The sequence below is a fragment of the Camelus ferus genome, chromosome 20, assembly GCF_009834535.1.
Source record: "Camelus ferus isolate YT-003-E chromosome 20, BCGSAC_Cfer_1.0, whole genome shotgun sequence".
Lineage (NCBI taxonomy): Eukaryota > Metazoa > Chordata > Mammalia > Artiodactyla > Camelidae > Camelus > Camelus ferus.
This window is the reverse complement of record NC_045715.1, coordinates 24312846-24339949: the sequence shown is the minus strand read 5'-3', so window position 1 is coordinate 24339949 and position 27104 is coordinate 24312846. Positions and strand designations below refer to the sequence as shown.

Genomic DNA, 27104 nt, shown 5'->3' with positions numbered 1-27104 from the left:
GTGGAGGTGACTTGGGGGGAAATGGTGGTAAGACTGAGGACATGAAGTCATTCTGATAAAATATCGGACCAATTTAGAGAATGTTTTAATGTTCTAGTTTAATCTTAATTCAGATATTTAAGAAATATATATGTTTGGCTCTGGTTAAAAATGGTTCATCATGAATTTGTACGTGTATGCTTGAATATACACATATTTGAATAGCTAGATTCCATTTAGCCTAAAAGTCAGCAAGTTAGTGTGGTCCAGTCTGATTTGTAATTCAGTTTAGACTAATTCAAAGTCCCGAAAGAGGTTAGATCTTTAAATAAAATCCACTCCTAAGCACTAGATGAAAATCCTCAAAAGCCCAGTGTCTGTATGTATACACACAAATTATTGTACTCTTATCCCAGTGTGCTCTGCAGGTTAAGGTCTGCGGTTGGCCAGGAAAGATCTCCTAACTCCCAGCCCAGGCTCCCGGACAGCACTCCTCCTCAGCAGACTCTTCCCATTCCCTAAACTCTAATCCTAAAAAGCTGGAGGCAGGAGATGGTAGGTGGAGAAGACTACAGTCTGAATGAAGCAGTACAGAGAATGGAACACGAAGAACACAGAACAGCTGTCAAACAACAAAACAGCCAGATATTAGGATCTAGTTTCAGAAAACCTGAATAGTGATGCAGGCATTAGAAACTTACAGCATTAACATATATTGCCAAGCATAAATGGCAGTAGATGGCAAGCAAAATGCTTTCTGGTAAAATGGCTTTGTTCTTGTGTAATGTGGAACATTTGTCTAATTCTATTTTTTTATTAAAAGGTGAAGAAAAAAAAAAAGGAAAGGACTTAGATCTCACCTTATTCTAGTATCTTTGGCCTGTGGCACTCAGAAAACATTACCTTTGTGAGCTTATACAAATTGTGGATACAAGAAACTACGTACTGACTTACGTTTTAGAGGGAGTGTATAGAGGAGTTGGGAAAGAGATTCGGCAGATTATTTTCCACAGTTCTGACTGCATGCCCCTGTATGGGGGCTCACTTCACTACACTGGGTTTGTAAATGAAACAAGAATCCCCCTCCCTCCAAATCACCAACACATAAGGCTTCTGCCAGCTGGCACTCTGTTTCAAAGTATGAAGGTAGAAAAATAAGCAATGCAATGTTTTTACTCTCACATCTAATACAAGGCAAAGAGCAGGTATTTCTATTCACAGACAACAGAGTGAATTTGGAAGGAAATCATCATCAATTACCTTCCCAACATGGTATCCGGATGAGCAGTGAAAATTTGTGGATTCACAACAAAACGTGTGCCATCTACAAGAAGCGTCACTTTCTCTGGCGCCTGGGAATGAACGTTACTGCCAAAGCCCACAGTGCTGTTTCCAAATCGTTCTGGAGTGATAAAGGGTTCGTGGTTCCGTTTATTCCCACTTTGGAAGCAAGAGCCTTTGATGTCTTCCGGAAGTGGCATGATGTGAGGGAACTGAAGATTCGCTGGCTGAGAGGCATAGTCAAGTGAAAGCTCTAAAAGATCATACAAACAAAGTCAAATAACTTGTCAGCAAAAGGCCTTGGGGGAAAAATAAACCTTGTCCTCTTTAAAAAACGAGAACAAAAGACATTAAACAAACAACCCCCCCCCCAACTTTATGTATCTATAGGCAAAAACTCTTGCCTAGAGCTTGTAAAGAAAAAGCACAAACTAGGGATTCGTACCGGATCCTCGAGCTTTTGATTCTGTGCGTGCATAAGAGGAGAATGAAGGCAGTAGTGCCCACACTCTAACACTGTTTATCATTTAAATTTTTTATTTAAACTACACACTTGGTTAAAAATAGCTGAACATTAGAGAAGAACTTCTGTGGAAAACAAGCAATCCTCTGCCATACCCCTTCACCTCCCCTAGTCTTGTTTTTACAGGGGCATCACTTTTTAATTTGTTTTCATTTCTATCTCTAAATAACACTCCTATTTCCTGTGTTTTATTTAAGGAACTTGGTAACTGCCAAACTATTGGTTTCCCACATTCTTTAAAAACATTTCTAAATTTTATTTTCCATAAAAGATAGTGATTGTGATATTTTCTAACTACCTAATGCATCACTTTTCCTAGAAATTCACTAAAAAATGCATTTTCACTATGCATAGAATCCTAACATTACCAACACCATTTTTTGAACAGGCAGGTCTTGCTCTCAACAGAAAAGTTCTGGTGAAACGGCTTTGGATTAATTCACGGAATCTCAGTTTTTTTTCCTAGTACCACTAAGGAGCAATTTTCTTTAACAAATTTGATTTTTTCTAAACCTGATTCATCACCTGTAAAATGAGAGTAATGCTCACTGTCTACCTCAGAGGACTGGTTTGACTATCAGCTAAAATAATGTAAGTGAGAGCACCTAAAGGTGTGTAATAGCACACCACATGAAACGGGCTTCAGACTCAACACACGCAATCTGGATGGATGTACACAGAAGACAATCAGGGGAAAGTACTCACAAAAGGATTACCAGAGGATTCTTTTAAATAGGGAGTTCTAACAGATTTTACTTTAATGTAAAATAATGTTTTTTTAATAATATGTTTTTTAAATAAAAAATTTTAAACATACCAAAGCACAGAGTTAATACAATATGCACGCATCACCAAGATTTGGCTGGCTTAGTTAACATTCTCCTACATTTTCTTCAACTTTTCTTTGAAAGAAAATGTTACACATACAACTGAATGTCTCACTTCTACCCCTCATGTATCTTAAATCTGTATCCAATAATTCATGAACAAGATTACTGCCCATGACCTCTAGGAAATTATGTGGTTATCTAAGTTCCTGAAATAAAACTAAATTGCTAGCTACAGCACACTCAGTTTTTCCCCATTTGCTTCTAGATAAAAGGAAAGCAAAATCTAGACCAAAGACCTATTTAGGGTTCACATCCTACAGCTTCGGATAAAATTTTCCACATGGCCCTGTGTTTGCACACATAGCATGCATAAGAGCTAAGTTTCCACACAATCCCCGGGCAAGCTTGGAGCAAGAAACACTTCAATTACCAAGACAGGCTTTCAATACTCCAAGTATGGTTCTTAAAAATGAAAGCAGGAACCTAAGTTATTAATTCAGTTCTTTAGAACACTTGATTTGATTTTCTCCCCAGCAATGAAGCAACTGAACTGGGCTGATTCCTGATGGATGCCTCAGGTTTCACCCTGCTTAAATGAGTGAGAGGAAAAGAGACCCACTACATAAATTCTCTGTAACGGGGCACTATGGAGTGGCAGTCATGCTCCACTATCGTCAGTTAATGTATATAAAATAACAGCGAAGCCTGGCCAGAAAAATACAGGTTCAAATCCCAGTCCCCAACTTCCTAGCAGTGTGAAGCTGAGCAAGTTACACAAGCTTTCAAAGCCCCAGTTTCCTCATCAGTAAAAGGATTAATCTCAGTAGGGATCAGCAAACGTTCTGTGAAGGGCTAAAAGGAACATATTTTGGGCTTTGTGGGTCATAGTCTCTGCTACTATAGCAGTCTCTGCTACTACAGCAGCCACAGACAGCACGTAAACAGAAGGGCATGCTGGCCGTGCTTCAGACTTTTATTTACAACACCAGGCAGCGGTTCAGATACGACCATAGTTTGCCACCCTTGATCTAAAAAATGTATGTAAAGTTTCCAGCACAGTGAGTGTTCATACGTGGTACCTGCTGTTATCATTGTTGCTACTGTTTTTAGTAAAAGTTTAAAAGAACCTAACAATTTATCAAGAGCCTTCACATCCATGAACTCAATAATCTTCTAGCCTTGCGAGTTAAGAATAATATTAATATCCTTGTTTTATAGAGTAAGAAAGCAGGGCTCAGAAGAGTTAAGGATCTCATCCATGGTTACAGCTGATAAGAAGCAGGGCTAGGATGTGAATCTGTCTTCTGACTCCAAACCCAAGACTATTTTTCTTACATCATTATCGCCAAGTTAGATGTCTAGACTAAGTAACTGGAGATTTTCGGGGTTAGTCAGCTTTATATAACTGTGATATGTATGCTGAGCCAATTAACTGGTTATTTTTATTGAGATTAAGAGCATTTATGCCTTCTGAGTAGACTAGGCACTCAGGTGTCAGAAAACCTCCAAATAAAGTCAAGATCTAATCATCATACCATCATTTCTGGGACCCAGAGGGTAAGTAAGATTTTGAAGACCAGAGGAAGCCAGGCTATTTGCTTCTTTTTCTTGGGCCGCAGCTGAGGCTTCATCCGTTAGGCAGCTGGCCTCCTGCCACAATAACCTGTCACTCTCACTGCCACGGTGAAGATTCATCCTTGGCCTGTGTATCCTGAACTGTCTGCTAGATCAGAAAGTAAACCTGGAAGACAGAAATATGCATAATTTAGAATTCTTCCTGAACTAGAGAACTGAGAGACAGCTCTCATTCTGAGAAGAGATGACATCTTAAACATTTCTGTGATTTTATATTGAGGAACCCGGCTGATTTAAATGGTCTTTACCAAACCACTAAGAATGTTGATAAACTTGTTACTAGGGAATAATTTTAAGCTTTCTTCATAAATAGATATCAAATCCACTAATGGATATGGCCACATTCATGCTCGATTCTGCATACTAAATGGTGGTATAATAACCTGGTGTTCATACCAGAGACACAAAGGAGGCAGAGTCAATAAAGAAGATCAGCCCTTATGTTTTAAGAAATTGAGACACATACCTTCCTGCAACAATTAAGCAGTAGGAGATGAAAACAACAACTATAATGCTAGTACGAGAGGTGAAATTAGAAGTTACCTGCACACACACACAGAAAAAAGCTAAATTTGACTTACAGTGCTCCAGTTCTCCTCTGTAAGTTCTCTCTTTCACTTTCTGTACCTTATGCTCAACCCTCAATTCCCACCTCAAAATTACACTAAGATGTCACTGGCTAACTCTGCCCCAGAAGTGCACAACCATGGTGAACACCACCTCCTGAGTGACTACCACGTGCGAGGCATTTGCACCTTTCTTTTAGGTAATCGTGCCCTGTGGCCCTCCCACCCATGGGGCTGCCCACCTGCTGGACACAGGCCTGAGGTTTACCTCGCTTAGCACTTCCACAGCTTATACTATACTGAGTTCCACTTGGTGTTCTGGTACAAGAATCGTATCACTATCAATTTTTATGCGTAACGACTGCATGATAACACCATTTTAGTAAGAAGTTATGTCATTTAAGATCAGGAACATGTTTTAATACTCTGAATTTCCTGACATGCACGAATGGAGAGGTGCCAATAAACACTTGTAATGTGCGTTCTGAATCACTTCATAACTGTATTTATACATTTTTGAGCATAAATTTTATTGATCAGTTACTCCTTGTTTTAACTTGCATGAAATATAAAAATGACCCCTTTGAAAAAAATAAGCCAATACATATGCCTGAAAACAAACAATTTTAAAGAAGCGATACTTTCACAGTTGATGAAATCTTTAATTTTCAGACAATGGCTCTTACAATGTAAGGCAAGTTGAGGAAATAAAGTGAAATCTTATTTTCTGTGGGAAAATCTGCTATGTGGCTATAGCTTTTTCAGATTTCCCTTTCTTAAAGAAAAACATTTACGTACAAAAAATGCTGCCTCTTAAAATTAATGCTCAACAACTAATACAGTCAAATAGAACCACCACTGCCTTCAAGTTTGATTCAGATGTTAAATCAAGCCTGAAGAATAAGGTAAAGAAGATCCATGAAACCCAGAAAAGCGTTATCGACACTGGAAAGACCAAAAGGGGGTCTGCTTCTTTAAGCCTCACTGATTTTGAACTGTTTCACTCTGTCTACCTATGCTGCTTCTCAGCTCTTTAGTAGCTGCTCAAGAACCAAGTTCAAACTTCTTTGTTTCTCTCCAAAAGATCTCTTGAACCAAAACAAAATTAGCTTAAATAAGCTGATTTGCTAAGGAATCTGCACAGACTATTTATTGTATGTTACTTCATTTATTTCTTACAATGTGTGAAAAAGTTTCATTATAATAGAATATAATGAAAACATTTTCTTCCTAGTCTATAATACCATGGTTGAAATTCAGTTTTACTTGTATATAATTAATTAATAAATATAAAGATAGACTTGGAACTTAGCAGGGTAGATATCTCCAATGAGGAAAAGAAAGTAACTTGCTAAGCACTGAGTGAGCATTTTATCTGTATTTAGTTGGTATTACAAATAATACATGAATATTTCCCTTCTAAAAAATTCAAATCTTATAGAGAAGGCAAAAAAGGACACTGTTCATCATCCTCAAGTACCTCTCCAAGTAACTGGATCATGACTTGCTTGGTATGAATCCTTCTGGACTTCATAAAAATGCTGTATTAGTATAAAAGTGTAGTTTTAAAAAATATACAAACTATATATCATTCTCATTCTGTAACATGTTTTTCTAAACGTCCTTAAAATCCATCCATGTTGGAAGACATATCTATGTAGTTCATTCCTTCTTAACTGCTGTATAGTATTTTATGATTCTACCCTCCTATCTATTTTTAAGTTGTTTCTGACTTAACTATTACAAACAATGCTTCAATGAATAAGATCAGAGTGTACTACGAAATTCCACGAGAGGACCCAAATTGCAGTTTTCCCAAATGAATTTGGCTTAAGAACTCCTTTCAAGTAACCATCTCAGGATTAATGCTTAATGGCACACACTTTAAGAAATCACCTAATCCAACATTTCCCAAAGTCCCCTATAAACTAATTCCTCTGTAATTCTAGAATGATAGATCAAAACTCTTGACCTATGAAATCTAAGACATAAACTGACACCAAATTCTTCAACACACACCAGAGCAACCAGTCTACACATAGGGGCCTGCTCCTCTTCCAGGATGGATGTTTCATGCAACTTTGAATGTATATTTTCATTGCCTACCATGGCTCCATTCTGTAACCATCCCCCAAATGAATCCTGGTCCTCAGAACAGATCTAAGAAAAAAAAAAAGAAATAAGCAAAGCACTTCAACAATATAGTTCTCTATTGCTACAAAACTATTTGTGGCCAACACCATTCTAAAAGTCACAGCAGCATACAGCTTCAAGAACAAAAGGACCATGACACCCCTGGTACACCTAATAGTAACTGAAGAGACTGCTTCAGAAAAGAACTAGGAGTTAGAAATATATTAATAGTGGAACTCAGACTATATAGCTGTGAAGCAAAGAACTGAACATCCAGCAAGCCCACTCAAGCATCACTTCCACATAGTATGTGAAAGCATCTTTAAACTCTCTAAGAGCTACACAAGTATGTTTTATTATTTATTTCATGGGCCTCCCGTAAAGGCCCCTATTTTAAGTCTTGATTTTACTGACCTGAAACAGCAAAACCATTTAGCATTGCAATCTATTCACCTTGGAAAACCTGCATATAATCTTTGATAGTGGAATTTTCTCCACATATTCTTTGCATCTTAAAAAGGATACACTGATTTCTCTCTAGAACATAATGAAGTATTAATTCAAAATGACCTCTTTTTACTTACAATTTCCTCTAATCAATTATTTATGAAGAAAATAAGATAATGGAAATGTGATCTGTGTAATTAATTCAGTATCTTGCCAAAGAACTATTTAGATTTTGAAAATCTAGTTGGAATGGGGTTGGGGGCAATCAAACTTAACATGGATATATCTCAAAAGCATAATGCTTTCAGACTGTTAATGATACAAGGGTATGATTTTTTTAAAAGGCAGTATCCTTTTATACTTCAGAGCCAGGTCTCCTCTGTGTAAAAGCTGAGTGGTGAAAATGAGGTAGGATGCCACAGAATTTGGTAAATGAGCCAATCTACTCTCCGTCTATACTCCAAACTTAAATTACATCTTTGTCAAACTTTCATTCCAGACTGACAAATCCTAGTCCTTTCCTTCTGTTCTTCTGTGAAAACCACTACATTCAACTAGTTTAACTGCCTGTCATTGACTGTGGTCTAGTTCCACTATGCTTTTTCTTAATGCACAGTAACAAGAACTCTGCTAATGTGTTCTGTTAAAGGTGAACAGGTTTTCCAGTTTTGCTTTACCTATGCTCTCTAGTGATACCCAGGATCTCTGGGAATAGGTTTAAAAGGGGTGAAGATGAGGGGAGAGACAACTGAGGTGACAGATACAGTCTAAAATTTCTACAAGATCACCTTCTAGGATATTATTAACTGATAGTAGTCACAGAGGCTGACATCTTCAAACTATACTGTGGACATATATTTTTTAAAATAAATTCCAGTAAAGTGTTTCCACAGTGGTTCTATTCATGGCCTTCGCAAACATGCCCCTAATGTTCCCATCTCAGAAGAAATTGTTTTTTGACAGTTTAAGACTTTCTGGTTTTCCTTTTTCCAGTTTATTTCTAAAAATATTGAGTGAGACTATTCCAGGATGAAGACCATATAAAATCTATTCATAACATTTCTAAATCTCATAGTTTTCCTCCCATATGTCCCCAAACCCGTAATAATTTAGCAAATAAGAGACCTCTGTTAGTAAGTTATTTCCACTGGGTTCTCCTTTCCCCCACACTTGCTGTCTTCCTCAGAGAACTCTGGCAGACCGATGAGATGAATGCTTCTTAGAGAACTCTTGCTACATTTCTCCCCAAGTATGACTTTCCATTATGGCTCTACCTCCTGTAACTGTGGCCCTGGGCAGGTTCCTAAGTCTGTACCTCAACTTCCTCACTTGTAAGAGAGAGTAGTAACTACTAACCACAGAGCTGATGTAAGGAATAAATGCGACAATACACTTAAAGTGCTTAGTACAACGCACAGCACATAGCACTCGATCAGTGTTAACTATCGCTATTCCCAAACCACAGATCTGCAAAGCACTTTTACAAATCTAATCTCATTTGATACTGGAGCAACCCCAGGAGAGAGACTGTAATTATCCTCATTTCACTGCTGAAAAACAAAAATAAACTTTAGAAAGGTTAGCAACTTGCCCTAATCACAATTCTAGCCAGGAGGCAAAGATAGACTCCAAGTCTAGGTCCTTTGATTCCCATATTCTTTTCATCCAATCACACTGCTTCCCCCAAATCATCTAGCCTTTCTTCTATTACTGATTCTAGAAGTTCTTCCTTCTATTGCTTGTCAGAAATCAAAGAGAAAACCAGCAGTTTCCAGGGTCACTGCTGCTCCAGTTCTTATCAAATAGGAGTTATGGTGGTAATGAGAGACTACTGTGATACATTGTAATCAACTGTACTTCAATAAAAACAGGATCTTGTGATAGAGTGGTTATATTTTTCCATAAATAAAAATAACACTGGTTCTTTACTGCTTATAAAAAGCAATATATACTCAATGAAAAAAAAATTTCAGTCAATACAGAAAGATATAAATACTTCAAAAATCAACAAAGTTATGGTAAAATCTTTGCACACCTCTGTGGGCATCTACTCCATTATGTCCTTGGAATAAACTCCCAGAAGTAAAATTGTTATGGAAAAAGATAATTAAATTTTGATATGTACTGCCAGACTGTCCCCTATAAATATACCAATTTACACTCCTTCTGGCAGCATGGAGCATCCATTCTCCAGAACTCTTGCTAACATTCAGTGTTTCAATCTTTCTTATCTTTGCTATTTGGATAAATGAAATATGACAGCTCAGCTTGATGTGATCATTTAAAAAGTCATGGGGTGGGAAAAGACAGACTAGGAGTTCGTAATTTGTTCATACTGACAGGCATATGTAGAATAGATAAACAAGATTATACTAACTACCATTCTCTTTTTGATTCACTGAAATGACACACTGTACTGCTTTTGGAATTCTTTACATTATTTTTTGCCTCAACTGTCTAACTCTTTACTTGCATCTGACCTGTGCCTTTTCATTTTTCCCTCAGGAACAAACCATACCTTCCCCCTCTCCTGCCAAGCTGTCTTTTTTAGCTCTTTTACTCCAGCAGAAAAGAAAGAAAGGAAGGAAGGAAGGAGAAAGAAAGAAACAATAATTCTGCACTAGGGTAGTATATGTTCATTATTCCTGGTAGAAAATAGAAAAAAGATAAAAATCACCCATAATTCGGGGGAGAACATAGCTCAGTAGTAGTGTCCGTGCGTAGCATGCACAAAGTCCTGGGTTCAATCCCCAGTACCTCCATTAAAATAAAAATCTAATTCCCCCCACAAAAAAAAGTTAAAAAAAAAAACACCAAAAAACACCTGTAATTCTTCTTCCAAACTTTTCTAAGCATAGATAAATATATTATTCCTTTTAGTTTTCTTTTTTACAATTTTGAAATTCTGCTGTAAATACTACTGTACTGTATTCTCAACATACTATGAACTTGGCTATATGTCATTAATCATACTCTTACACCATCTCCAAGGTACACAATATTTTATTGTATGGTTGTACCAAATTTTACTCAACTGATTTCAGTGTTTTTTTAATTTTACATTTAATCTTTAACCCATATGGAATTTATTTTGGCATATAGCACAGTATAGATCTAAAAAGAAACCATCATCAAAACATAAAGACAACCTACGGAATGGGAGAAAATATTTGCAAATGATGCAAATGACAAGGACTTAATTTCCAAAATCTATAAACAGCTCATACAACTTAACAACAACAATAAAAAACCCAATCCAAAAAATGGGCAGAAGACCTAAACAAGCAATTCTTCAGTGAAGACACACAAATGGCCAATAGGCACATGAAAAAATGCTCAATATCACTAACTATCAGAGAAATGCAAATTGCAAATCAAAACTACAATGAGGTATCACACCAGTCAGAATGGCCATCATTCAAAAGTCCACAAAGAATAAATGCTGGAGAGGGTGTGGAGAAAAGGGAACCCTCCTACACTACTCGTGGGAATGTAGTTTGGTGCAGCCATTATGGAAGACAGTATAGAGATTGCTCAAAAAGTTAAAAATAGATTTACCATATGATTCAGCAATCCCACTCCTTGGCATATATCAAAAGGGAACTCTTAATTCAAAAAGATACATATACTTCAATGTTCATAGCATAAAGAAGTCATAGTATATTTATACAATGGAATACTACTCAGCCATAAAAAAGAATAAAATAATGCCATTTGCAGTAACATGGATGGACCTGGAGACTGTCATTCTAAGTGAAGTAAGCCAGAAAGAGAAAGAAAAATACCATATATCACTTATATGTGGAATCTTAAAAAAAAAAGACACAAATGAACTTATTTACAAAACAGAGAGACTCAGACATAAAAACTCATGGTTACCAAGGGGGAATAGGGGTGGGAAGGGATAAAATGGGAGTTTGAGGTTTGCAGATACTACTACATGTAAAATAGATAAACAAGTTTATACTGTATAGCACAGACAACTATATTCAGTATCTTGTAATAATCTGTAATGGAAAATAATCTGAAATATATATATATATAACTGAATCACTTTGCTGTACACCTGAAACTGACAATATTGCAAATCAGCTAAACTTCAATTAAAAAGTAAAATAAAAGTAAATACAAATTAAAAAAATAAAGTCTAGGCGCAGTTTTAACATCCTGCGTTTGTCTGTTTCCACGTGATTAGACACAAGTTAAATTTCCTTAAACAAGAATATGTATATATACAGATGGCAGCTGTGTGCTTCCAATTGCCATCACATCACAGACACAACCCCAGGTTACTCCAATATAGGGGATAAGTTTGATAACTTGGTTAAAGTGGTGACTATAGGTCTCTCACTGTAAAGAGAGACAGAATACCCTGTCTCTCAAGAACTTTTCACCCAGCGGTTTCAGCATCTATTAATGATTCTTGCCTGAATCAATTATTACATTTGCAATCACAAAAATGACTTTCTTATTTTATCATTCCTCCTACATTTATTGTCTAGCATTCTTCTGTGAAGTAGAAATACTTCACTCCCACGTTGTTTTCCTTTTTAAATATCATTATGAACTCGAAGATTTGTTTTAACCTAGTGTATTACAATCCATTACCATCACTTTTTTCAAATTGTCCCAAATGTGGCTAATGGGGTTCCCTTCAACTCTTCATCTGTGTCATTTAAACACAATTCTATTGGCTTTTGAGGCTACTTCCTGTACAAGATTTTTCCAAGCTCACCTTTCACCATCTCTGCCCTAGACCTGGAATCAGCCATTTCTCCCTGGAAACTCTGTTCCTTTAAGTGGACAAAGGCACTTAGGATCTGAGCACTAGGGTTCTTCATAGCTACTGGGGTGTCATTGCTTAGGTCACTTCAGTAGGCAAAGTTGGGGATTTTTTTTTAAACATCCATGAGTTTATGTAGCTATTTTCAACTCAAATTCAACACTATGGTTTTTCTTTTTTCTTTTTTTTTTTAAATGGAGGTACTGGGGATTGAACCCAGGACCTTGTGCATGCCAAGCATGGACTCTACCAATGAGCTATTCCCACCCATCTAGGTATTTTATATTAGTACTGTATCTTTTCCCTCATATTGAAAATCTTCCTCCATAAACTAGTTTAAAATTATAACATCAATAATACTAACAATAAAGAGTTAAAAAGAACTTACAATCTAGTGTTTGAGAATGCAAAACACAAGAGTTATATAATACAGAAAATTGATATTTTAGAATCAGAAGAGACCTTAGTGATTATTTTGTCCTGTGGTTCTCAAATGTAGCTGAAAATCAGAATCACCTAGGGGAACTTGTTAAAAACATATTCTTGGGCCCCATTCCGCAGAGATTCTGATTTAGTAGATCAAGAGTGGGATCCAAGAATGTGAATTTTTAAAAAACTCCTTAGCTGATCCTGTGGACTGGCTATGTTTGGGAACAACTTATCTAGTATATCCTTTCATTTCATGAATGAGAGATTGAATCATAACAATATTCTTTTTTAGAATATTCTACCAGATTATAATCTTAGAGTAGGGAGGCCTTTTTAATCAAGACCAAAATCTCAAAAGCTAAAAAAGAGAAAGGCAAATCTGACTATAAAAAGACTTTCAAATTTTTTATGGCAAAGGATCCTATAAAGAAAAACAAACTTGAAAATTTGTATTTGCAACAGGCTACAAAGATTTATGATCACAATACTCACTGAAGGCTTACTGAAAATGCATGAAAACTAACCCAGCAGAAAAATGGGCAAAGGATGGAAAAAAGAGGCAAATACCCAAAAAAGAGCTTGGTGAAACTATACTGATAGGCTACAAAATAGAACTTAAGGCAAAAAACTACATAAGTTGGGCAAAGCATAACATTTGAAGATATACGTTGTCAGAACCACTTCTCTTCCTTATTTCTACTTTGAAAGAAAGCCTTAACAAGAGATGCAAGAGAGAAGAGGGCATTCCAATTCCATGGAAAAGCTGAAATGCCTCTGATTCCACATCCCTCCTCCTTCCTTCTCTATGAATTGCTAAGGCCAGGTTTATAGGCTGGCAGATAAAAGCACAAGGACAGTAGTGACAAGATTGTAATTGCTCGGATATACATTCCTGTCTTCTCCACATGACACTCCTAACTTACTGCTGTTAGTATCTTTTCGTCAATATAACTTATGTCCAAGAACACCACAGAAAAGACATTACAGTGACTTGGATTTAAATTAAGACTTAAGATTTTCCATTCAATTTATCACTGTCTAAAGACCCTTAAACAGTTTCCTTTACAACTTTATCAATCAAATTACCTAATTTAAAAAATTATTAAACAAAAAGAACAATAACTCTTTTACTCACTTAGTTTAAAATATAAAACAAGACAATATTGTTGAATCTATTACTATCCTAAGTTTGATATTTCCATCAAACATTTTAAACTATACTTATAATCTTAATATATTTCTTATTCTAGCACTTGAATTTTCTACCAAGCAAATCTTTAAGTACTCAAAACAAAACTCTAGTAAATCCTAAAGAATTAAACTCATAAATCTGGTATATCTCAAGAAGTTCTTAAATATTGCAACACTCTCAAACAGCAAAGTTTTCTTACATCCTTAAACCAATAATCAAACCAAAACGTAATTACTCAAGAACACAGTTTACATTAGAATTACAAATTAATCAGTTGAGATTCTTCAATATGTCAAATGACCACAAACATCCCATCTTAACTTAAACTTTAGTGATTTAACATATATCGTGCACTACATCCTATTCTAAGTATTTTATAAATGTTACTTAATACTCAGAAAAAACTTCATGAAGTAGGTGGTATTTTACCCCCATTTATAGATGAGGAAACTGAGGAAGAGGTTAAGGAAAGTTCCCACAGTCACATAGTTAATAAACAGTGGAGCCAGGCTTCAAGTACTGAGGCAAAAGAACACACATCGAAAATTCTGCAGACAATCCAAAATCACTGTATCAGGAGATGGTTCAAGGACCATCAATTTGTGTCAAAAGTTTTCACTGATTCTTAGCAAAAATGAGGACAATATAAATAATGCAGCACACACACTATTATCACAGTTCTAAGACATCGGACATTGACTAAGACATCATCAATCTAATAACAGCATTTTAGGAATAAGTAGCACTGTCATATTAAATGTATACGTGATTTTAAGATAAATCCTATTTCAAAAATATTAGAAAGGTGAATTGAAGAATTATGATAGATGTTAGTATAATGCTTTCTTGGTACTTAAATTGTATCTTTACTGCTTTTTTGATGTTAAATGTCTTTTCTTTTATAAAATAATGGTGACAGAAAATGATAGCCAGAATTTTTTTTTAATGTCCTAAAATGCTGGTAACTTTATGATGGGTTCCCAATGCCCCACAATTTTATAATCATAAATTTCCAAAAACAAATCTGGAACCCAATCACCTTCTAGGACTAGAAAAACATTTCTTCTACCAGTTCAGTCCAGTCTACCTAAGAATATCCCAAAATAAGTCTCCTGCTTAGCTCACCGTAGGAGCAATGGACAGCAATCAGACAGCAATTCCTGGGGGAAAATTTTTTTTCTCGTGCTGAGCTGAAGTCTGCCTTCCTTCCCTGCACCCACCATGACTTCCATGCACTGGTTAAGTCCTGTCCCCTGGAATAATTCATCCATCTGAATGGGACAGGTGAAACAGGAAAAAAATCTGTTTGAAGGCATTAGACAACTAGTAAGGTAGCCAAGACTCAAAAGACTGAATCTTCAGAGAAGCTGTGATGGTCAGTTTCATATGTCAACCTGGCGAGGCTACTGTCCTGGTTATCCAACCAAACACTAAGCCAGGTGTTACTGTGAAAGTATTCGGTAGATGTGATTAAAGTCTATAATCATTTTAGTTTAAGGAAGGGAGATTATCCTAGATAATCTGGGTAGAACTGATCCACTCAATTGAAAGGCTTTAAGAGCAGAACTGAAGTTTCTCTGAGGAGGAAGAAATCTGACTGTGGAATGCAGCTTCGACTCCTGCCCAAGAGTCCCAGCCTGCCCTTCCTGCTGGCCTAGTCCAGTCTCCACAATCCTATATGCCAACTCCCTGCAACAAGTATCTTAATGTATGTGTGTGTGTTTACCCACAAGTAGACAGATGATCTACATTATTCTGATGATATGTAAATTCTACACAGAAACATAATCCATAATTAAAACCTTCCCTTAAGGATTTCCTGACCAAATGACTTGACCAGCAAATCCTTCCACACTTTTAAGAAAGAAATTACATCAACCTTATGCAGCCTCTTCCAGAGAAGAGAAAAAGAGGGAATATATCCAAATTACATAAGACCAGCATAACACTGACCCAAAACTTGACATAGTCATTACCAAAAAGGATTACAGGCCACTTTTTCTCATGAGCATAAACTAAAAGTCCTAAACAAATTATTAAAAAAAATCAAATTCAGATACATTGAAAAGGATACTACATTAGGACAAAGATTAGCTTAACATTCTAAAATCAATTAATGTAATTCACTACGTTAAAAGACTAAAAAAATGTTTTAGAATAATTGAAATAGCAAGAAAGAGTACTGCTAAACTAGGTTTAAAAAAGGCAGGCTAAAACAATATAGTCATAGAAAAAAGACTGAAAATATTAATAATTATTCTCCCTTAATTACAGGCTCGTATGTGATCTTTTAAAAAAAAATTTTATTGAATATTCCAAAGTCTGTAAAATGAATGTATTATTACTCTTAAAACAAGAAAAAAGGAAAATGTAGCTCTAAAAACAGAACTCTTCAAGAAAATGCTGGATTTTTTTTTAAAGCTTAAAACAGTTTAAGAGAAATTTTTTAAAGTTTAAGAAAATTATATATTACTGCATCTATAACTATATACATATATATTACTAAAGAGATTTTGATATTTTTCCATCTAGATTAAAGGAGAAACATTAGAAATACCAGACAAATTAGGAATTTAGGTTAAATACAAGAAATAGCTTCTCAAGTAGATTATTCAATAGGATGACAGAATAATCCTGGTAGCTTTAAATCCAACACGACTTAATGCAAAGGTATGGTGTGCTTGTTTCTTAGGATACTCAACAGCAAGCATGGTTCCAAGGAACAGGTGGAAGGTAGGCTAGGTAAGCAGGCACAGGATGAAGGATGCCGTATGAGTCCCAGCGCACAAGGCATTCAACAGTAAAGGCAACGGAACATTCAGATTACCTGGCATATAATTCTCTAAACAGACTGTTATTAGGTAAATTAAATTGTGTTCCCTCAAAATTCACATGAAGTCTGTTAACCTAAATCCTCAGAATGTGACTAAAAACAGGGTCTTTAAAGAGGTGATTAAGATTAGGGCCCCCTAATCCAATACAGCTGGTGTCCTTTTAAGTAGAGGAGACCAGGACACAGGCAGGGAGGGAAGACCCACCATGTCAAGACACAGGTAGAAGGCAGCCAACTACAAGAAAGGAGAGAGGCCTCAGAAACCAACCCTGACAAAACCTTGAACTTGGACTTCCAGCCTCCAGAATTGGAAATTTTCTGTTGTTTGAGTCACACAGTTTGTGATACTTTTTTATGGCAGTCCTAGCAAACTAATACACAGATACAACTGCAAAAATTAAATTTCACCCTGTCCCACCAAAAAGAGATTTATGGCAAACATGTGTAAGGATTTTTATAGTTTTAAGGTATAGACTGATCTTTATATAAATGTAAATTGTTAACTGTTTTATTCTAAGGAAGGTGAACTTTCTTTAATAATCTTAACCCAAATGTGTCACAGATCTTTCCACTATATTCCAGTGTTTTTCAAAACCTTAGTAAGGCCCTTCCTGTGTTATAGTAAGAACAGAGATAAAGTTTACTTTATATCTACACTTATCATAAAAGCCTTAATATTTCAACACTGGAAAGGACAATCTGAATCTAAAGAAAACAGTACCTTAAATGAAAATATTTTAAAAAACAATTAACCACCAGCATCTCCTGAGAACTTATAATGGTCAGGAACAGTTCTAAAAATTGTTACATGAATTAACTCAATCCTAATAACCCTCTAAAGTAGAGATACCATTACCATCTCTATTTCAGAGACACAGAAACTGATGAATATCTGAGCTAGTAAATGAAGGAGCTGGGATTCAAACCCAGGAAAAACTGGCTCCAAAGCTCACATTCTTAACCACCACCGAATGACGTATAATGAGGCACTATTAAGCATAAATCCTAATGGCTTTGGAGTCAGTTTAAGTTTGAACACTTGCTCTGCCACTTACTAGGTGTATGACTTTGGGCAAGCTTATGCTCTTTGTGTCTTAGATTCCTTGGCTATAAAATGGAAACAATAAATGACACAATAGATGTAAAAACATTTAGCAGTGTCTGATGCATAACAATGTCTACTAATTAAGTCCTTACTATTTCTAATTCAACTTTCATGAATATACAAGAACAATCCAAGAATGTCTAATTTGGGGACTCTAAGCAAAAAACAGCAAAAGGTCCTCTTCTTTCACCCGTCCTTCTTCCTACTATTCTGGAAATGCCTATACTGTTCAGTAATCTCATTTCCCATAAGATAAGTATATTGAGTCAGATTAGTAGGTAGATCAGTCTTACATTCTGTCTCCCACAGATATACCTAATAACTTTGGTAAGGACAGTAGTACAGTTATGTGACAACTTCAAAAGATTCTGGACATTGCTCAAACATCTAATATTTAATAAAAATTCACCAATATTCTTATCTTAACCTTTACTGAATTTTTTTAAAAAGCTGAGTTCATAACATCTCTTGGGATTACAAGATAACTATTTGCTCTTTCATGTTCTTTTATTACTTATTTCAAGCTTCAGAGTTTCCTACTTTAGTATTCCCACTCTTTTTTATGTGGTTAGATCACATTCTCCTTCAGTCTTCATTTTTTCCAGATAATACTGCTTTTGTACTCATGTGAAAGTCTCCCCATTTTCTTCATCTACTTACAACTGAATTTCTCTAAACCTCTTCCATTTTTGAAGCATTTTTCTTGAGATGATTTTAATGGGAAAAACACTGGGCTAGGAGCCAGGAGTCCTTACTCTGTTCTCTGATTCCTGATCTGAAAGATGAGAGGACTGCACTAGATAAATTTGTAATAGGTTCCCTTATACCTCTAAGCCTCCTATTTCCATGACTCTGGGTCTTCCAACTAGAAATCATTCAATATTCCAATAATTTCCCTAAACTTTTTACTCCAAGTTAGCCAAGGAGGGGCAGGCATGTTCAGATTCAGGAGCAGAAGATAACACTGTAATTAGGAAGCCCAGGGCTACAGAATGAAAGATGTGACATTTTGTGAATCAACAGAAAAAGATTAATAAGAAAGAAATGAGACATTAAAAAAAAGAAAAAGAAACCAAAGACAGAAAAAGGTCAGAAATACACAACCCATCTCTAACCTCATCCCTACACATCTGCTTAAAGATACACTAAGAAACAGAAAAAGCTTTTGGCAGCAGAGGTTATCCAGCCCTCGAGGGAGTAACCCAGCTCTGCGCCATCTGTGCATTGTTGTTGCTAAAATGGCCTACTACAGTGCTCTGCACACAACAGGCATTACTGGGATACCTGATGACTGAATTAATGTTGAGATGGACTGAGAGCCCTCCTAAATGCTACCGGTACTGCTACATACCAGTAAATCTGAGAGCTCAAGGCTATGGGAATTACATGGCATTGGCTGCCCTGGTTGTAAGGAGGAGACTGAATTAGTTGGGGGTGGAGGGGGGAAGATTTGGCCTAACTGTATTGCTTACATGCTGATGATGCTGCAAGCAGCTCCCAGAAGGTAAAAAGGACATATTGATAGGCATGGACTATCTTTAAGGCAGTATCAGAGTATGTATGAAAGTATTTCCTACTCTGGTGTCAGAGTCCAAGAAAAACACTGTCTTTCCTAAAATTTCCTTCCAGGGATGTCAGACCTTCTTGGCTTATGATTGGTTGGGGAAGCAGAAGAGAGTAAATCAACAATGGGATAAGAAAGGCAGTTCTAAAAATTCTCAGGCCAGCCCTATGGTGGTTTTTCTCAAAATGTGGTTCCTGCATCAACAATGACAGACCAAGGGAGAGGATGCTTGCTTAAAATGCAGTCAGGGACCCACCGTTGATCTCTGGAATCAAATTTATGGGAGTGGTACTGGCATTTTTAATTTTATTTATTTTTTAATTGAAATACAGTCAATTACAATGTGTCTATCTCTATCTCTTAAAAAAAAAAAAAGGTACTGGCATTTTTAAGGAGCAAACTTACATGTTTGAGAACTACTCTCCCAGAATTTTTTGGGGGGGGTAAGGGTGAGGAGGAGTTGAGGGTGAAGATCTTTGACTTAATTCATCACATTCAACTGCCGTAACTACAACGCTTTGTTTTGGAGACCATTAAAAAAACCAAAATTTCTCAGGTAACAGCTGCAGCTTGTTTAACAGCTACCAGGGGGCACAATTAAAGGGCCTGGAAAATGCATTTTCATAAACAGTTCCTTACAACCTTATCCTGTTAGTTTGTTCACTGGTTTCTTGTTTAAAAATAAACCAGTTCAATCCAGGAATTTTCAAAAAGAATCACCAACTCCAAAATAGAAGTTTTGGTTTTTTTTTTAAATAGTGCAGAACTAGTTTTGTAAATCTTAAGAAACTGTCTTGGTATAAAAAGTAAGGTTTTATTTAAAAGAAAATTACCGGTTCAGGCTCCCCCAGCACTTCTGCAGTCAGAGGCACTGATGAAAGCTACTAATTTGTGGGTGGCAGAGAAGCAAGATTTTGAAGCAGGGGTACAAAGAGCGAGCAAAATGCACTGTCTGCTCCAGACAGAGGTTGGGAGGAAGTCGGACCAACTACCTAATTTTTAATGAATTCAATTAATTGCCAGAAAAAAACGCGCCTGCAAAGGTTTTATCAATAAGCACGCCATCATCTCACTTCTGTTGGGATAAAAACACCAAAGGACTGCAGAAAACAGTCAAGTTTATACTTGAGCTGTCCCCACGACTGTGTTGACCATTTCCACATAAGGCGATCTCCCTTCTTCCTCGGATTATCAGGCTTTATCTTCGGCACGAAAACGGGCGCCGGGAATCTAGCTGCCAACGTTTTCCCTCGGGATGACTGTAGCACCGCGGCCTTTCAACTGGAGGTCCGACCCGACGGGCGGCCGCCCGAGCGGCGTCTTGAGGAGACCCGCCCCCTGCCCCTGGATACAAAGGCACCTTTTGGGGCCAGTCCCGCTGCCACACTCGCCCTGTGGGTCTCCGCGTCGCACTCGTCCCGCGCCGCCACTTACCTAACGCTCCCGGCCCGGCTCTCGCGCTCGGAGCCCGAATCTGCCCGGGAAGCGCACGCACACCGCACCGCGAGCAGCAGCTACGGGGACTGGCGGTGCCTGAGCGGCGCTCACCCCCCGGCCCCGGCCCGCGCGGCCACACGTCTGAGTCATCCGGCGCTTCATAATAAGAGTCCTCCTCGGCGCGCGGGGCACGCTGGGAAGGCCGGGCTCGGGCCCGCCCCCTGGGCCGCACGCTGCGGGGTGTCCCCTTTCCTTCCTGTCACGCCCCACGGTCCGAAGGAGGACAGTTCCACGCCTGCGCAGCCAGGATATATCGATTTCTGAGCTGCGGGTACCCTCTTTCAATTATTAAAAGTATAAGACAGAAAAGTTAGTAGTTATCTGAATTGTGAAATAAGCTCGCGCAGCCCTGGGACAGCTAATGCTTTAAGAAAATTGTGGAGCCCTGATCTTTCCATACATTTGGGGGAAGAATGTCTTAAGAATAATGGACCTTAAACACGTTTTGCTTGGCAGCCCCTATCCTGGATGTGCATTCTGACCGAAAGGGGTGGGGGTGGGGGAATAAAACACACATTTTTCTTAAATCATGAGTTTAGTGAAACTACATACTATATAGCAAGGTTGAATTGCTAATTTTTAATTAACTGGAAGAAAATTGCTATTTCTGATGTTCCTGCAAGACAAGTCTTGAAACAAATTCTTCCTTTCTGGAAAGGTTTTTCTCTGCAGATTTCTAAAATACAAAAACCTGGCCCCAAGGCTGGAGAATTAGGCTAACTACTGTGTCTTTTAATTAGTAGTTAAGACTAAAAGGCTCTGTTTTTGTCTAAAATTTCATATAATGAATAGCATATCAGACCTGGTACTTTTTTTTGGGTAGACATCAGGGAGGAGTATGAGATATGTATAGTCACAGAAAGCACAGATATATGCTTTTTATCATTTTATTTCTAATTTAATGCATCTCCAAAACCTGAATCTCTCAGCTATTTGTATCTGCAGCTGAAACCTGCATGATGAAACCTAGTGTCAAACTGGCCCACCTGGAATTTTCAGTTGTCATAATAGCCAATGCAAAAGGCAATGCATTTCATTTGATTGTGTTAAGTCTCCTTAAGTATAACATCTATACCAGTCAATATTACAAAGCAGTTTTCTCAATATTTTACATGATTCCAGCTTCTCAACAGCTGTGTGTGAAAGGAAAATCAAAATGGAGTGGGTACTGATAAGAGAGCTCTCTAAAATGGTGCCAGGAGGCCCTTAAGAAGTGTTTAGACGCCTGCTCAGTCTGGATAGAACCTGACCTTTTGACCTGGTGAAGTCATTCAGAACATCTGCCAGAAACTCTTGATTGTCTCTACTTATTAGACCCTTACCCTAAAACAAACTCATCATTCCTTAAGGACAAATATTTGTGACTCATGTCAAAGTCAATCACAGTTCTTGGCAGGCAACTTTTTCACAACCTCATGGCTTTTTGTCTTTATAAGACCCTTACTCTTTTTCTTCCCAGGAACACTCCTTCGGGGTTACCCAAACCTGAGTCTCCCAAATTGCAATTCTTAAGACCCCAAATAAACTCTTTTCTTATTTGCAGCCTCCTGCATTATTTTTTGGTTGACACCTGGGAGATAGATTTTGTTACTCAGATTGACAAGTAAGGAAAACAAGACATAAACAAATACAGTACCTAAGGTCATTAAACTACTAAGTGGTGCTGGTGGGCTGAGAACTCAGATGATCTGATCGTAATGTTCTTGTTCGACGTTCCTTGAGTGATGGCAATTCCACCTAACTGCTTCCACGTGAACTCCAGAGCACTTCTAGGAGGCACTTTAGATGTCTTCAGCTGTTGACACCAACCAAATAACTTAAGGTTGACTCTATCTTAGAATGAAAATATTTTAAAATAGCTATTATCAGTTATCATATAAAAAATGAATTATCCTTTCTACATACTGTATCATATGTAGTAAATACAAAAAGAACCTCCAAATCCCAAGATTTTTGAACTTTCTCAAAATAATTAATTTGCAAAAACAATTTTTTACACTAAATGCTTTAGATTGTATGATCTCTAGATCACTGCAGGCATATCAAATGGGACTTTTTGAAAGAATAATCACTTTTATTTGGAAGTCCAAAATTGTGCTCAAATATAGATGTAAATAATTAATTTCTGACTTTTTAGAGGGGGTCAGAACCCTGCATACTGACCCAAAATAGATTCAGAAGAATCTTTTTTTACTTCACTTCCGACAATTCACCTTCATTAACAATCTCTTCAGGAAAGTCACAGAGGCTTACGACCAACAGGAAATAAAGACTGGACCTTGAATACCAGAGAAGCAAGAATTTTAAACTTCTAGTGGCTGGAATCTGCTGCTAAGTCTTTATTGATACACGTCTGCTTTACATTCAACTACAGTATATCCTTTAGTTCCATGTGGAGATGTTTCATCTGCAAATTCAACAAACATGAAGCCACAGTCCAAAGGTATAGGACCCCAAGGGAATTAGGCAGGTGATGATGACAGGATCTCTCCTTTAAAGGAACTTTAAAAAATTAAGTTTGGTTATTTGGGTAACCAAACAGGAGATAAAGGGAAGTGAATATACATCAAAATATTCTGCTTCTAAGTAAAAAAGAATGATAGACTATCCCAATTTTGCAACCCCCTGTGAATTAATAGATAAAGGCATTATGCACCAATAGTTCCTGAGATCATAAAAAGAGAACTAAACAGCGTGTGCCTCCTGAAGGAAGACCACACCATCACCTAAAACGCTGCTAAGGGATAGAATCTAAATCTGATCTAGACTTGAGATCCAGATGCCAGTTTGTAGGAAACATAGGGAACAGAGCACCATGCTCATGCAATCTACAACGTCCTGACTAAGGGAGACTCTACAGGTCAAAAGGCCTCTGTCCTTCAAGAGATAAATTGTAAAGTTAAAAAAAAAGACTTAAAAGATATCTCAATTTTTAAAAATATGTGTGTATGTGTGTGTGGGAAGAATATACTGTCTAGGGGAGAACATTTGGCGGGTAAAACTATTAAAGCAAAAAGGAAGTGAAAGTACTTACTGTACAAGTGACTTATTAGGTGGTGGTGGTGGTGGTGCTAAACAGTTGTGGTTGGGAAGGGTCACATGGAAGGAGCTTCCAAGGGTAGGTAGCTAAGTTCTGTTTCTTGACCTAGTGGTGATTACAAGGGTGCTTGCCTTAGAATAACTGATTAAGGAAAACATTTTCTTTAAGTTGTCTTCTGGTTCCGTGTTTTATTTTATGATAAAAAAAATTTTTTAAAGATAAAGTTTGGAGCTAGAGGCCAGTCCTACCCAAGAGCTGAAACATATTTTCTCTACAATGAGCTATTTGAAATTCACTTGGTTCCCTGGGGCAATATTAAGGTTAAATTAAATGGAAAAATAAATGCCTTAAAAAAACTTCTGAAAGATATTCCACTTTGTAATATAATTTCGGGATTTTATTTAGATATTCTTTTTTTAGAAGTTAATGTCAAGTAGGTAAGTAGAGTATATTCTGAGTGTTAGAGAAAAGGAGTAAAGTGGAATGATGAAAGATAAGGAGACCAGAAAAATTTTTTGAAGCTTAATCGTTAAATTCCAATAATGGTCAGGAAAGTAATTCATTAACATTTCCCACTGAAATTTTCTTGAGGGCAGTAACTCCCTCCCTTTTCCCCTCATGTGTCAGGGCAATTCATCTCAGAATTCTGTGACTTTTTAAAAGTACGAAGAATAAACTATTCAGCTTGAGATTCAAGAATCAAATAAACCTCTGTAAAATAGAAGTCTTGTGCAGTCAGAATGGAGGAGTCAAAAAATGTAGAAACGTTACCCTGGGCTACAGCAGAGGCTGTGTGTAAACTGATAATATGTTTCTCTCTCTTTACTCCTGCTACCAGTTGACAGACACTGACCTTCCAACCCCACCACCATCTCTGACTGCTCACATTGCCTCTGTTTACCAGCACACAAGTCTCATTCTTGAATCCAATACTGAGAATATTGGAAGTTTTTTTTTAAACCTTATATGGGTTTTAAATAAATTGCATTTGAAAAAGAAAACAAATAGACAAGCCCCCAAATACACATTCTTCAAACTAGAATTTGAACCAGTGACATTCACAAAATAGATTCCAATCACCCACTGAGTTACCACAGAAAACCATGAGGTTCTTTCACTTTGCCCAAATCACATCTCCTCCTTTCCCCAAACTTTCAATAACTGAAAAAACCGACAAAATCTGTTTACCAAAGCCTGCGTCCTGGCCCCTTATCTCCGCTCTCTGAGAACCTTGACAATGAAAAACAAGCAGATAAATAAGATAAATAATGAAAACTAGGCAAATTCAGAAAGGTTTCTTCTGCTTGTCAACAAGGAGCCTAAACAAAGTGTTCTTGCTTATTTGGAGCTGTGATGTCTACTTGGAAATAAGTCAGTGTTTGTGAACGTACAAAGTACATGAAAAGGAAGTATAAAAACATAAAGTGACATCAGATTCATAAGGCAGTACGATGTGGTGAAAAAAAAAAACTGGAAAAAGAGCCAGATGACCTTGGTTTGAGGCCATTCCACCAGTTACCAACTGAGCAAGTCACCCCGAAGCTTGGGTTTGTAAGTCATGATAACTGACTTACCTATGCCATGAGGTTGTTGGAAGAAAACATTATCAAAATATATGCAAAAGTATTTTATAACATCAAAGCACTAGAAAATTTTAAGGTGTTATTAGTATTAATGTTATACACGCACTCCATCCAAACCAATATTCTCTTTAAAAGGAATACCTAAAGACTTTCTTGTGAGATAAAATTACCCTCATTAATGTTATCTGTAAATTGTCTGCATATCAAAATATACTGGTTTTTTTAACATTTATGATGCAGTTTGAATGAAAATAAAAACATGTTACAGTGACATAATATTTTCAATATTTTCTCCTTTTATCTGTAGTCGTTGATAATAATAGTTACTATTATAAAGAGAATTTAACATATTTTCTTAAGGGAATATTTAGTTCTCCATCAAATATGTTCTTTTCTTAGTGCCTTTTTTTTTTTTAATGGTAAAGTAAGTAAACTGCCCTCATAGATTCTAATTCTTAAAAGGTTGCCAAACACACACACACACACACACACACACTCTCTCTCTCTCTCTCTCCTCTCTCTCTCTCTCTCTCTCTCTCTCTCTCTCTCTCCTAGGCTGGATCTGGAAGGAATTATAAGGAATTACTAAGTCCTTCCTTAGCCCCTTTTGATTTTTAATCACATGATGTAATCTATGAACAAGGTTGAAGAGAGAAATTTCAGGAAGTTCCTCTTCTTGCTCTGCATCTCTGTATAGCACTTAACCCATTAGTTCAGCTAGTAATTTCAGTTGTTCTTGTTTTTTATTTATTGTAAAAGGAGGTAGGCCCGTAAGATGCTGAAAATTAGTAGATGTTCAGCCTTGGGGTGGAATCATATACTTAGTAATTGACTTTGAGAAGGACTCAGGTGAGAGAAGGCTGAACAGGCATTAAGGAGATCTGGCATCTGGTTCTTTCGGTTAGCCATTACCTTTCTGCCTCATTTATTTTCATCTAAAAATTAGAAAGTATGGACTCAATGATAGCTGCCATTTGTTGACTGCCTTCCAAATGGTAGTGCTAAAAGATAAACTAAGGCATATTAAACATTTTAAGAGTTTCAGCAAAAATGGATTCGAAGTGGGCAGCATAAGGAGGTCTGAGGAGCTGTGCAAAGTGAAAGACTTTAATAGACAGAAGGGAGTGAGAACAAAGAAGTTACACTGGCAAAAAAAAAAGTGGGTTGGTTGTTGCAGTTACTTTCCTTTAGGGGATGACTAGAGTCTATCAGGCAGAGTCCTTAACTAGTGCTGATCAGGTGATTTCTGATTGACTGGTTTAAGTCCTCTTTCTGGGAGAACCAAAACTATAATTAAGTCTCAATTTGGTGACTTGGGGTGTGTTGTCTTGCTTTTTTAACAGGAGGCAGGTACCAGTTCTAATTCTTCCAGCAGCATGGCAAGACAGGCCTTATTAGTCCCATATTATAGATATAGAAATCAGGGCTCAAAGAGGTAAAAATATCATCGCAGGTCACATTCGGTGAACTCTGTGGAACCACTTCAGCTTTTAAATTCTAGGATTTCTTAGAGAGAAAATCTGCCCTTTGGGCTTCATGTCTCCCTTTTAGAAATTCCATTGTTTGGGATTCAGTCATGAAATGCCAAATGTGAAAGGGGCCTTAGAAATCATCAGTGCCAGGTCTTTCACTTGTTAAGAAGGAATCTAAGGTCCAAAGATCAGTGACCAGTCCATGGTTGTGA

General features: G+C 37.1%; 1 protein-coding gene across 4 annotated transcripts in view; it reads right to left on the bottom strand.

Annotated features, from left to right (window-relative positions):
* Window positions 1-27104, bottom strand: part of KCTD20 (potassium channel tetramerization domain containing 20) — a 91144-nt gene that overhangs the window by 9866 nt on the left and 54174 nt on the right. Inside the window, exons 1-4 of one of the 4 annotated variants that reach the window (XM_032462946.1) lie at window positions 20735-20895; window positions 6921-6974; window positions 4149-4354; window positions 1240-1513 (exon numbers count right to left, since the gene is read on the bottom strand). In XM_032462946.1, coding sequence (XP_032318837.1) covers window positions 1240-1513; window positions 4149-4308 — 434 coding nt within the window. In that variant the 5' untranslated portion in view covers window positions 4309-4354; window positions 6921-6974; window positions 20735-20895. Of the gene's footprint in view, window positions 1-1239; window positions 1514-4148; window positions 4355-6833; window positions 6975-20734; window positions 20896-27104 lie in introns of those variants that run through there. The other 3 variants (XM_032462945.1, XM_006195300.3, XM_032462947.1) reach the window with 3 other exon arrangements.